We start from the raw sequence: 12,258 nt of genomic DNA on the forward strand, positions 1-12,258 counted from the left end.
AGTGGAGACTGAGCAGAGCTGAACGGAAGAGGACAAGCCAGGCCTTGAGTGGAGAAAGGGCCTTAGTTGATGTTCACACAACTACTAGTAAAACAGGACTGCCCCCACCCCCACCAGGGAGTCCTGGCATTAAACTTGCTGGATGGTGGGAAGTCAAGGTTGGGGGGACAGGTCAGGGCAGCCCTGCTGGGTATCAGCACTGGCCTGGGGCCACTGCCACAAACAGGAGGGGGCCCAGACCTTGTTCTCGTTGGTGGCCGGTTACCCAGTGTGTGTATGTGTGGTGGGGGTAGGCAGGAAACTGGCTTCCTTCGAAGGTCACGCTCAGACTGGTGCACAAGTCTGTGAACTTCCCACACCACTCGCTGCCCTTGGGTAAAGCCTGGAAAGGCCAGGTCAAATGCCAGGGTGGCCGAGAGGGGAGGGACTTCAGCCAGAATGCTCTCTAGTCTAGGGAGTTGCGCAGGTGGAGGTGAGGCCTGAGGAGGGTCACAGTGAGGAGGAGGGTGGGGGGGGTGGTCCTTGTCCAGGAGGGCAGGCCCCTTACAGGACAAGCAGGGGTGTGGGGTGGGACAAGAGAAGTGATAGACCATGTGAGCCCAGATTGTGCACAGGAGCGTGGCTGATGCCCCAGGAGGAAGCATGAGGCCCTGGGGGTCTGGCTGTGGCTGAGGCCTCGGCACAGGGTGAGAGGATGGTGACAGGCGCAGGGGAAGTGTGGTGGCAGAGGGCCTGGGAGGGCAGCCATGGAGCTCTGAGCTGCTGTCATGGAGGCTTTAAAACCACTTCCCCTCTCTGGCCCTCTGACGCATTTAACAAACAGGACATCCTGAGGACGAAGTGAGGGTGGCCAGTGAGCTTAGGGGAGCACTGTCCATCCCTACTTCCTCTTGGCAGCCAGGGCTAACCGCCGGCCAGCACCACCCCCTTCGGAAGGACTTAGGGAAAACAGTGCTGCTGCTACAAAGTGGAAGGAGGCTATGGCCAGAATCCAGGAGAACTCTTCGTTCCAGGTGAAATCAGAGAGACAGACACCCGCAGGCAGCAAAGGGCTCCCGGACCAGGAACAAGGTGCGAGTTACCCCACTGGGTTAAATGACCCACCCACCCAATGGGCGTGGCTTCTCTCAGAGAGAAGCCATCCTGTGATCAAGGACTGTGGTCTATTACTTTTTCTTCCCTGCTGTCATGTGGATTTTAACATATTTCATTCCATTTTAATTTTCTTTCCCCTCTTCCCCCCCTCCCCCCTCTGTAACACAGGGCAGCAGTGCCCAAAGTTTTGGTCACAGGAGTTCTTTAACTCTTAAAAATTGTTGAGGGCCTCAATGAGCTTCTGTTTATGTGAGTTATATCAACATTTACCACAGTAGAAATTAAAGCCAATAACTTTTAAAAACGTATTACCTCATTTAAAAACAATCCATTACACATTCACTTTATATAAAATTTAAAATAACCAAATGTTCAAAAACAAAAGCCGTGAGTGGAAGAGTGGCATCGGTCTGCATCGCTGCGAAGCTTTCATGTCCGGCTGACGGACGGGCTGCACTCTCTGGTCGCCTGTCTTTCCTGCTGCAGTGTGCTGTCTTGGTTGGAGAATACAAAGCAAGTCAGCTCCTGCCAGAGTGTGGCTGGGAGGACTTTGTGGACTCCGGGGGCCTCGGGCCGCACTGGGGGGATGCTGTGGTAGTTGGCTCTAATGCACACAGTCTGGAACACAGAGAGAGCACCATGACAAAACCAGAGGAGGACGACACTCTGGATGTCCCGGCTTAAGAGCTGGATGAAGTAGGTGATGAAGCAGCTTGGGTCGTCTCCCTTCTCCCGTCAGGAAGGGACAGGCCTGCTGTGTCGCGGGGCCAGTGGTAGCACACGAGGTGGGCCAAGATTTCTGACGTGTGACACGGGAAGAATGTACATCAGACAGCCAAGGGACTCAGCGTAGCGCACTCCATCATTGTCTGTGGTGACCCAGCATCTGGACACCCCTCCTTTTTGGGCAAATCCTCTGTTGAGCACGTTCCGGCAGAGTCCTGCCTCCTCCTGGAGCCAAAGATGCCAGATCACCTCTCCCCACGCTCCGGAAGCTGCAGAATGCACGCATTCCCGAGGCTTCCCCATCATGTCCCCCTTCCTGGATCCTTAACTTGGCGAGACAACTGAGGAATAACTGGCAGTGGGGGTGACACCGGGGGCACTTACTATTTAGGTGGTGGTGCCATGTGGCATCCTCACCAATGTCCCTGAGGGACAGCCTCGCCTGGTTTCCTGCGGCATGTCTCTCATCTCTGTGCTGAGCAAGACCCCAGACTTCCTGTCAGTCTGAGCCATGGATCCTCCCGACAGTTTACTTCAGCTGGGCATGCTGTGTGCCATCCAGACCCCTGGGGAGGGCCGGCTGAGGCCTGCCTCCTTCCTCATTTAGGGTGCTGCCCGGCCTGTCCAGACTGCTTCTTCCCAGTTTCCTGGGGCATCTCTGCCCAGCTGGTGTCCCTGTGCCCAGGCTTGCCCTTTCTAAGGCATCCTGCAAGCCCTCCATCCTGCAAGCCCTGGGTACAGTACCGTCATGAAACTGGTGTGCTGCCTCCTGTACCCTTCCAGTCCACAAAGGGGTCTGAATGCAGGGTCTTCCTTATCTCGTTTCAAATCTATCCCCTGTGCCCCACAGCTACTCTTCTAATGGTTAGTACAATACGAAACAATTAACTTCCAAAATTATAGAATGCTTCTAAAACAGACGGGAAAAATCATTCATAACCGACCACAAATTTTCTTTTCCATCTTTAAAACTATCTTGGAACATCTGTGCAGACTATGGTACTGTCCCTTGGGTGTGTGTTGGCCCACTCCACTGAGGTTGGTTGGCCTTGGCCTTGTGCTTTGGCCAACAGAGCATGCACACTAGACACACATCACCTGTGAGCAGGGGCTGCATTTTTGCTTGCAGCCTTTGGCTTGGCCTCTTGTGCTTCTGCTATGAGAAAGAGCATGCCCCAAAGAATGCTACTCCTTTGCCTGGGACCCAGACTAGAAAAAGGGATGCCTTGTGGAGACCTAGGTCAGACCCACAGCCTGTAGTGTAACCGCTGCAGCCAACCTGCAGACCTGAGAGTGAGAGTTGCCACTGTGGGCCACTGAGATTTTTGAGGATATTTTCCCACAAAATATGACTAATACATAGTCATAATAATACAAATATAACGAGTACAGGAGAAACCAGTTACCGAATTTGACACATACTAAATACTGTGAACAGTCAGAGGTGCAATTAGGTAAATCCCCAGGCACAGCTGAGACTGTTAATTTGCAGACTGAACAACTTTCTATACTCCATCACTCCCAGGTGACTTAATGGTCCTGAAGCAGGAAAGGTCTGACGGGGGGATGACCCTGCTGGGTGAGAAAGCTTGTAATTACCCTCAGGCACAGGCTCTCCAACACGAAGCCACCTTGGGGTAGAGCAGGTAAGGCAGGTCAGGTCGGGAGAGATTGTTCTAGGTCCCAACCAGCCCCTGGCCTGACACTGTGGCCAGGGACTGGGAATCCACTGCTGCCCCAAGTCTGCCCTCCGATCCCTCCAGAAACCTGCTCCTCCTTACCGAGGACCATGTTGGAGGTAGTACTTGGGGATGGAGGGGCAATCGGGACACTGGGGTCCTGACAACAAAGATAGGACTGAAGTTCCAGGTGAAGTGAGATCACCCCCAGGGCAGCAGCATCCTTCTGGGTGATTTGCATACCCTGCTCTTGGCCTATGACCTCCCACAGGCCGGCTGCCCGCTGCCTGATGGGCCCTACCTTCTTGTCACTTTTAATTGTATTCTTTGTGCAGGTGGCAGCCAGATTTGAATTGCTCTCCACGGTATCTGCACTTCCTAACACCAGAGTAGGTAGGCAGGTCCTCAATGAATATTTGAAAAAATGGATGAATGAATCCTCGTTTACGAAATGTTAGATCCACTGCTGCTCAGGCCTGCTCCCCAGTGACAGCTGTTGTGGACGGACAGCGTGCCACGCATGTGGCCTTGGCTCAGTCCCAGCTGAGTGAGCTGAGCTGCGGCACCTCAGGCTCTCCGGTCCCTGGGGTCCCAGGGTTGGCTCCTGTAGCCAGCATGTCCCTCACCAGGTAACTTATTTACATAATTCACAGGAAGCCCAATTTAGATTTTTACTAAGTTGCTAATAGAAGTGAATTTCCTCCAGTCTTCTCCCCAGTAATATTATCAATACTCATTTTTATTTTAACCTCCTTCTGAAAGTATTTACTTGTTCTCAGTTAGAAGAACATTACTCTCCCAGGATCTGGCTTTTGCCTTCTGATTCTCTGGCACATCACCAGCACTTAACAGAAATAGTATTGTCTTCAAACCTGAAAAATTATTTCCCTGTTGCTGACAGATCAAAAAACTTGGACCTTAAAATAATACTGTGATCCTGTTGGCCATTTCTGGTTAAAGCCACTGTCTCAAGCTTCCAATGACAAGCAATACTTTATATTATGGTCAATTAATACTGTAAAATTCTTAGAAATGGACCAACCACTTGCTTACCTCAGGTGTTTCTGAACAGATGTTACTACCTGTGTGGGAAAATTCAAGGTGCTAATTAAGTGTCACTTTATGATCTGGTACCAAAGGATGGTGGCTCCTTCTTCTGAGAGATAACTGAAAACTGCAGATTGGGTCACCTAACACTTGAGCATTAAGATCCTTGGGATTTTAAACCCCTATATTCATGCCTAGTACTTTGATAGCTCCTACACTGGGTACATATTAATGGTTTAAGCAAGCTTTAAGATTATCAGAATAGACATGTATCTTCAAAAATAAACTTAAAAAATACTTTAACATAATACTTGTTGTACTGCACAGAACTAGAATTCAACATATTACAGTGCTAAAATAGTCATATAAATATCATATATGAATGGACTCACTGCATTAAAATATCTCACCTAGTAGGTTATCAAAGACTAGTATCAGTAAAGCCCAAAGAAAAACGATTTTAACAGTAGGAACACTAAAAATAACAACTACCAAGTTTATAAACAGGTAATGGGAGAGAGGAGTCTTTACATTTGCTTTCAATTATGTCACAACAGGCACAATCTGAAATACAATTTTAGGCTAGCAGTGTACAAAAATACTCCTAATAACAATACTTTTGATAGGTGTAGTACCACTTTAAAAAAGCCTTAGCTGTGTAATTATCCCATTTGAGGACCTACTAAAACAATTTAACTACTGCCCCCAGTTAGCTCTTTAAGCACCAATCTGGGAAGCAAGTTTTCGCACACGTCACGCACCAAGCACATCGCCATCTATTCACATAACCCCCTACCCAGGGCACACACTGACGAGCCACCGATAGGCTCAATCTCCAAGGCAGGAGATGACGGTGTTTGGTGCTGTTTTCAGTTCTAGGATCGGGATGGATGAAAAAGAGGCAAAAGTAAGTAGACTCTGGGTGTGTTATGTATGGTTTCTACTTATTTAGGGACGCTCCCACAGATGAGTTTAATCTGGCATATCAATATTTAACTTGGGAGGTGGGGGAACATACTTTCCAGGGCTCTGGGTTATAACTACCCTGGCTTTCTTCCCAAATATTGGAGCAATTTTAGGCGCATCTGGAACCGATGTTTCTTCAGCATCTTCACTGTCTTCGTGATGCAGATCATAGGAAATGTTCCCGTATTCTCTCAAAAACGGGAAAATTTCAAGCAGAAACTGACAGAAATCTCTGCGAATACCAAACCACCAGTGGTTGCCCCCTTTTCGCCTGAAGGTGGTGGCCATCAGAGTGATTAAGGACAGCCAGAGGGGGACGAATATGGAGATGTAGGAGAACGTATTGTGGCCATCCAGTCTGTGAACCAGCAGGACCTCAAAGGTGAGCAGGGGCACGACGATGGTGATCCAGCTGATGGCCATGGTCACGTGCGTCCTCCGCTGCTCGGCCACCACGTCCAGGGACCGCAGGAACAGGAGGGACCAGACGATGTAATAGAGGACGACCAGGCAGAGGAAGGACATGAGGATCCAGAGGGGCACGAACACCACCAGCCACGGCCAGTGGATGATCCTGTCCAGCCGCAGGGCGATGAAGATGAACTGCAGGATGTTGACGGAGCACAGGATCTCCAGCTCCAGGGACCGATCGTGGCGGAAGCCCCACACGCAGGCCGCCACGGACACGGGGGAGACGAAGAAGAGCGGCATGAAGACCAGCAGCCAGAAGTGGGTCCCCCTCTCCACCCGGTCGCAGACCAGGACTTCGAACATGAGCAGCAGCAGGTGGATGCCCACGGCGATCAGCATGGCCTTGAACTCCACGCAGGTCTCGCCCTCGGTGCGGTAGCGAGGGTTTCGGGCCCAAACGCCTGCACCCACGGAGGCGCCCGCCATCACCAGGAGCTTCCACAGCCAGATGGGGGCGAAGACGGCCCAGTAGCTCCACTGGATGACGCCATCCAGGCGGAGGGGCAGCAGCACCGAGAAGAGCAGCAGGCAGGCGTAGATCAGGAACTTACTCGGGTTGAAGTCCTGGAACAGGCCCCGGGGGTTCATGGCGAGGACCCTGCTCGCACCCGGGCCAGCCGCTCAGCCCCGCTCGGCAGGCGCCGAGTCTCCAACGCTCCCGGGGCCGACGGTCCTCCCCGCCCGCCCGGCCTGCGTCGCCTCCGGGGGCAGCGGCGGGGGCGGCCGGGCCGAGGCGGCGACCCGCGGCGCCGAGGAGCTGGAGCACGTGCGCGCGGTCACGTGGCCGGCGGCAGCGCGGTGGGCGTGGCAGGCGCGCCCTCGCCCCCGCGACCCGGCCCTGGGCTGCCGGGGTCCCGAGCCGGGCGCTGCTGGGGCCGCGCCGCCCGCCTTCACTCCATACCTTCTCCGAGGGCGGTTCCTGCGTGTGGCGCCGGCAGGAGTGGGGGCGGCTCCGGCTCCGACTCGGGCTCGGCGCGCCGCTGACCCCGCAGCCGGCCCGTTGGCAGCGAGCGGGCCGCGACCTCGGGGGGACGCTTCCTGGTGGTGCCGGGAGCGGGGAGGCGGAGTGAGCTCACATCCTCCCGGCAGTGCCGGGGGCGGGGCCAGAGGCGGGGAGGGGCGGGGCCAGGCGGGGCAGGGGCGGGGCCAGGCGGGGCCAGAGCGGACCGGAAGTCGGAGCGTGCGCGGCCGCCTAGGGCGCTTTATTCTTGGCGGCGGGGAGGCTCCGGAGCCGGGAGCGCGGAGGGAGCTGCGTGGGCGCGCGTGCAGGCGGAGCGGGTGCGGTAACCGTGAATGCACAAGGCGGCGCCCTGTGTGAGGCGTGTGCGCGCGGTGGGGAGGCCCGTGCGCGGAGCCTTGCACCGGGTGAGGTGGGGCTGTGCCTGCAGCTGTGGCTTCCAGGGCTGCACTCCGTTTGCTGCGGCAGCAGGCGGTTCTCGGGCTGAGGCCGGGCGCCCGGGCCGCAGCGGTGCTGCTCCCTGCCCCTTGGCACCCAGACGCGGAAGGCGGGTGCTGGGGAGGGTGCAGGCCCTGCATCGCCCCCAGGAGAGCAGGTGCTTGCTGCCTTAGGTCACCAGCAGGCAGGACTCGTTCAGGGCTCTTGCCTTTATGCCCCTAATCCTCATTTTGACTTTTTGGGTCTTGCCCCAGTCTCATTCTCACAGAACAAGGTTGGGGGAAATCTCTGGAACAGAGGTCAAGAAATTTGGGTTCTAGCCGAAACCGGTTTGGCTCAGTGGATAGAGCGTCGGCCTGCGGACTGAAGGGTCCCTGGTTCGATTCCGGCCGAGGGCATGTACCTGGGTTGCGGGCACATCCCCAGTGGGAGATGTGCAGGAGGCAGCTGATCGATGTTTTTAACTCTCTATCTCTCTCCCTTCCTCTCTGTGAAAAATCAATAAAATATATTTAAAAAAAAAATTGGGTTCTAGTTCAGGTCTTGCCACTCAACCAGCTGAGAAACCTGGGCCTCAGTTTACTGGGCGGCCCGAGTGGCCTCTAAGGTCTGTGATGTGGAGACGCCCCCTCTGGCCAGCACACGGACCCTGGAGGACTCCTCCTCTTCCCCACTCTTCCCCTGCTCACGGGAGCCCTGGTTGCTCGTCCTTCCTGCCTGTCAGCCGCCACCCACCCATGCAGCCCATCCGCGGCAGGGTATGGAATGCCAGCTCTCAGCAGTGGGCTCTGAGGGGGCGGCCATCAGAGGAAGCAGAGGCATCTGGTGGCAGGGTCTCCATGGGGAACAGGGGGGGCTTCCCGAGAGAAGGGTGGGCCTGGGTCCAGACCTAGGAGCTGGCTTCCCTTGGCTGGCATCTGCGGGATGTTCGGAAGCCTGGTGTGGGGTGGACAGGCCCAGCCCTCAGATCTCCCACAACGTCTCCTGCTTCCACCTTAGCTGGGGTGGGGGTGGTGGTGGTGGTGGGGAATCTGGCGGAGAGAGCCCTGCCAGTGCTGGGCGGGGCGGGTCAGCTATCACAGATGTGTCTTCAGGGCCCTGTTTCAGAAGAACCTCTTGGGAGTCGTTGTGGGGAGAATGTTAGCCAAGTGGGGCTCTAGTCTCCACCTCAGCCCTTTCCATCTAGAGTTGCTCTACTCTGCTTTGCATATGGATTTTTCTTTTACTATTTCCTTGCATAATAGGGATTTGTCAGCTAAAAGAAAAAAGTGAAATGTAAAACTCCTGTACAGTCCAACTATAAAAAGGGCTAATAAAAGCACGTCGGATTGGTTTGAGGATTAGATAAATCAATGCCTAGAAAGCAGTTTGTGTTTACAGAAAAGGGAACTATTCATATGACCTCGCTGGGGAGAGAAGCCTGAGGGGGAAGGTTGCCGGAGCCAGGCCCTCTGGACCTGTAGGGATGGTCGGAAATCTCCCCAGTCTCCTCTCTGTAGCCAGATGACCTCAGGCCTCTGCTGCCAGCTTCATGGCGAAGATGGGAGTTTGGAGTGTGTTCTCATCTTGAGCTCATTTAAGACAAGTGCATGGTTCTCCTCGTCCAGGCAGGGGGTTGTGAGGTGGCCGGTCCCTGTGGGTGCCCCTGCTGCCCCACTCCCGAGGGAGGTCAGCCTGCGGAGGCAGAGGGCTGTCTGCTCGCCCCTCCAGTGGCTCTCCTGTGCCCACAGGCTTGGACCCAGGTCTGTACACTGAACACTTCTTTGCTGTGTTGCCTGGTGTGATCAGTCTCAGGAACCTGCCTTTGTTTTTATATTTACTTTTATTTTAAATATGCTTTTTGTTGATTTCAGAGAAGAAGGGAGAGGGAGAGTGCAAGAGAGAGAGAAACATCAACGATGAGAGAGAATCATTGATTGGATGCCTCCTGCACACCCCACACTGGGGATCGAGCCTGCAACCCGGGCATGTGCCCTGACTGGGAATCAAACCTGTGACCTCCTGGCCCATAGGTTGATGCTCAACCACTGAGCCACACTGGCTGGGCTATACTTACTTTTAAAGTTCATATGGACTGTCTGCTATGTGCCAGGTGCTGACGACACAGCTGCCGTGAGGCTGGTATACAAGCCAGTGCGGGTGGCTGTGGGGTGTGGGTGCTCCAGTCCACCAGCACAGGTCTGCCCTGTGTACATGGGCTCCTAACATGTGTTCCCACTGCTTAACATCCTCAGTCCCAGCTCCTGGGAGGCCCTGCTGAGCTGGCCCTTGCCCACCTGCGGGCTAAGTCCCTTTCCTGTGAGTCTGCTAACCTCCTTCTGAATGTTCCAGGCACGGTCTCCACGTTCATGCTCTGCTGCTCTCTGCTCAGAGTGGCCCACCTCCACCTAGCCTCTCCCCTTCCTGGACCACCAAGACCCAAGACGGCCACAGGCCCTGGGAAACCCATTTGGTGGACTGGTGACCCTTCTCTGACCTCCCACAAGATCAGGACTTTTTTCTGTCACGGGACTCATCTCACTGGTTTGAGTCTGTTTTTTCTATCTTTCTCCCCATGAGATCTAAGTTCTAGACACCCAACCAGTGCTTCCTATAGCAAGTGCTGGAGAAATGTTGCTGGAGGGCACGTGTGAATGAATTTGACCCTAACTCATGACTGCGATGCTCCTGCCCCAGATCCCAGATCCGGGGGTTCCCTCCCTCCCTCCCTGCGAGCAGTGTGGAACCAGCAGCCAGTCCGAGTCCTCTGGCCAACGAGTGCACTGCCAGCGTCCCGGGCAGGCCCGTGTCGTGCACTCCTTGGCCGGGGTGATCTGTCTGCAGAGACCTCATGAATTAGTTATTAGTTTCCAATTACCACTGTAACAAATTGCCACCAAGCAATGCCCACTTACTATCTTGCAGTTTGTGTAAGTGAGATAGTCAGAGCACGGCGGCCCAGCTGGTTCTCTGCTTGAGCCTCACAGGAATGGGGATGTCGGCAGGCTGCTCTGGAGGCGCTGGTGGTGAGTCTGCTCCCGGGTTCATTTAGTTTCTTGGCAGAACTCAGTTCCTCGGAGCGGTAGGTCCGAGCTTCCCATTCCCTTGCTGTCAGCTGAGGGTCGGTCTCAGCCACCCACAGTTCCTGGCCACTTAGAGCCCCAGCAGTGGGTCAAGCCCTCCTGCTTTTGAACCTTCTGCTGCTCTCTTCTGCCTTTCCTGTTTTTAAGGGCTCATGGGATTACATTGGGCCCAGCCAGATAATCCAGGATAGTCTATTTTAAGGTCAGCCGATTAGTAATCGTAATCCCATCTGCAAAGTCCCTTCAGAGCAGGACCTCTGTTAGTGTTTGACCGAGTAACCAGGGGATGGTGGGAATGCTGGGGCCTCCTTAGCATTCTGCTCAGTAGCCTGTGGGGCCAGCATGGCTCTTCCTCCTCTGACCTAGGAGACCGCCTGCTCTGGAAGGGCCTGGCATTCCAGAAGGAGCCCTTTTCCGAGGGCCCTCCATACGCAGACTAGGTTACCACTGGGTTCCCAAGTTGCCCTTGGTGACACCTGGGCGAGCTGGCAGTCATACCAGGCCAGTTCCCCTGAGCAGCTGGGCCCTGGACAGGAGTCAGGATTCAGTCATGGTCTCCTGTCTCCAGGAGACAGATTGCTTTGCTGAATGTCCTCCAAATGGGAGCTTGGGCAGGCGGGTGACCTCTACAGAAAGCCCAAGGACATCTTCCCTTTCAGACCTAGTTGCCGGTTTGTTTCCATGAGCTTCTCCACAAGGACGCCATGGCTCACTGGCCCTTTTGTCAGCTTGCATCTTGCTGGAAGGCTGTGATCCCCCTATGATGGTCTCAGTTTCTCTTTTGTCTCTAAGCATCTATATATATATAAAATCTATCTACACTAATAAAAGAGAAACATGGTAATTGGCGTACGACCGCTACCCTTTTCATTGGCTAATCAGCGAGATATGCAAATTAACTGTCAGCCAAGATGGCGGCCGGCAGCCAGGCAGCTTGAAACTAACAAGATGCTTGCTTGCCTCAGTGACGGAGGGTCGTTGGAGGAAACCAACGTTCCCCGCCTGCGGCTGCAGGCCTCTGAGCGGGCAGTTTAAGAAAAATTGTAACAAATACCACCGGACTTCAGCCAGCAGATTCGCAACATTGTAAGCAAAGGCCAGAAACCTACTTTCAGCTGCAGAGGCCTAAGAGCTGGAGCCAAGCCTCAAGGTAAAGCTGGCCCAGAATAAAAAAAAAAAAAGAAAAAAAGGAGCGGTTGGGAACTTCAGTCACTCCCAGCCTGAAAACAGCCCTCAGCCCCTCACCCAGACTGGCCAGGCACCCCAGTGGGGACCCCCACCCTGATCCAGGACACACTTCAGGGCAAACCAGCCGGCCCCACCCATGCACCAGGCCTCTACCCTATATAGTAAAAGGGTAATATGCCTCCCGGCACCGGGATCAGCGTGACAGGGGGCAGCGCCCAAACCCCCTGATCACCCTGCGGCTCTGTGTGTGACAGGGGGCGGGGCTCCAACCCCCTGAGCAGCCCTGCTCTGTGCCTGATAGGGGGGAGCTCCCCAACATATATTAGTATATAGAACAGCAGCGAAGCGATAGGAATCGCATTGTCAGCTGGCTGCCTCCAGAGTTATACTGTAACATAACCACTAATGCTAAGGTCCAAAAGAATAGAAGTGATATACCGGCACAAAACCTATAGATATATTAATCCCAGGATACTTGTAGGTATATAAAAAGTATAGCTATTCCTACCTCCCAGCGCATTATGTGAGATATTGTACCTAGGGTTGGCCCTATATCCCTGGGCTAATCCTTAAGACTGTAGAAGGGATTCCCCATAACTGGGACTCAGTATAACACTGGTAGCATCGA

At 54.2% G+C, this 12,258-nt stretch overlaps 1 protein-coding gene across 1 annotated transcript; it reads right to left on the bottom strand.

Annotated features, from left to right (window-relative positions):
• Nucleotides 1-1,386: 1,386 nt before the first annotated feature.
• TMEM185B (transmembrane protein 185B) lies at nucleotides 1,387-7,075 on the bottom strand. Its single transcript, XM_036319589.1, has one exon. It carries the CDS (start codon nucleotides 6,570-6,572, stop codon nucleotides 5,520-5,522), a length of 1,053 nt encoding a protein of 350 aa, XP_036175482.1. The 5' UTR covers nucleotides 6,573-7,075; the 3' UTR covers nucleotides 1,387-5,519.
• Nucleotides 7,076-12,258: the final 5,183 nt, after the last annotated feature.

The sequence above is a fragment of the Myotis myotis genome, unplaced genomic scaffold, assembly GCF_014108235.1.
Source record: "Myotis myotis isolate mMyoMyo1 unplaced genomic scaffold, mMyoMyo1.p scaffold_m19_p_8, whole genome shotgun sequence".
NCBI classification, from domain to species: Eukaryota; Metazoa; Chordata; class Mammalia; order Chiroptera; family Vespertilionidae; genus Myotis; species Myotis myotis.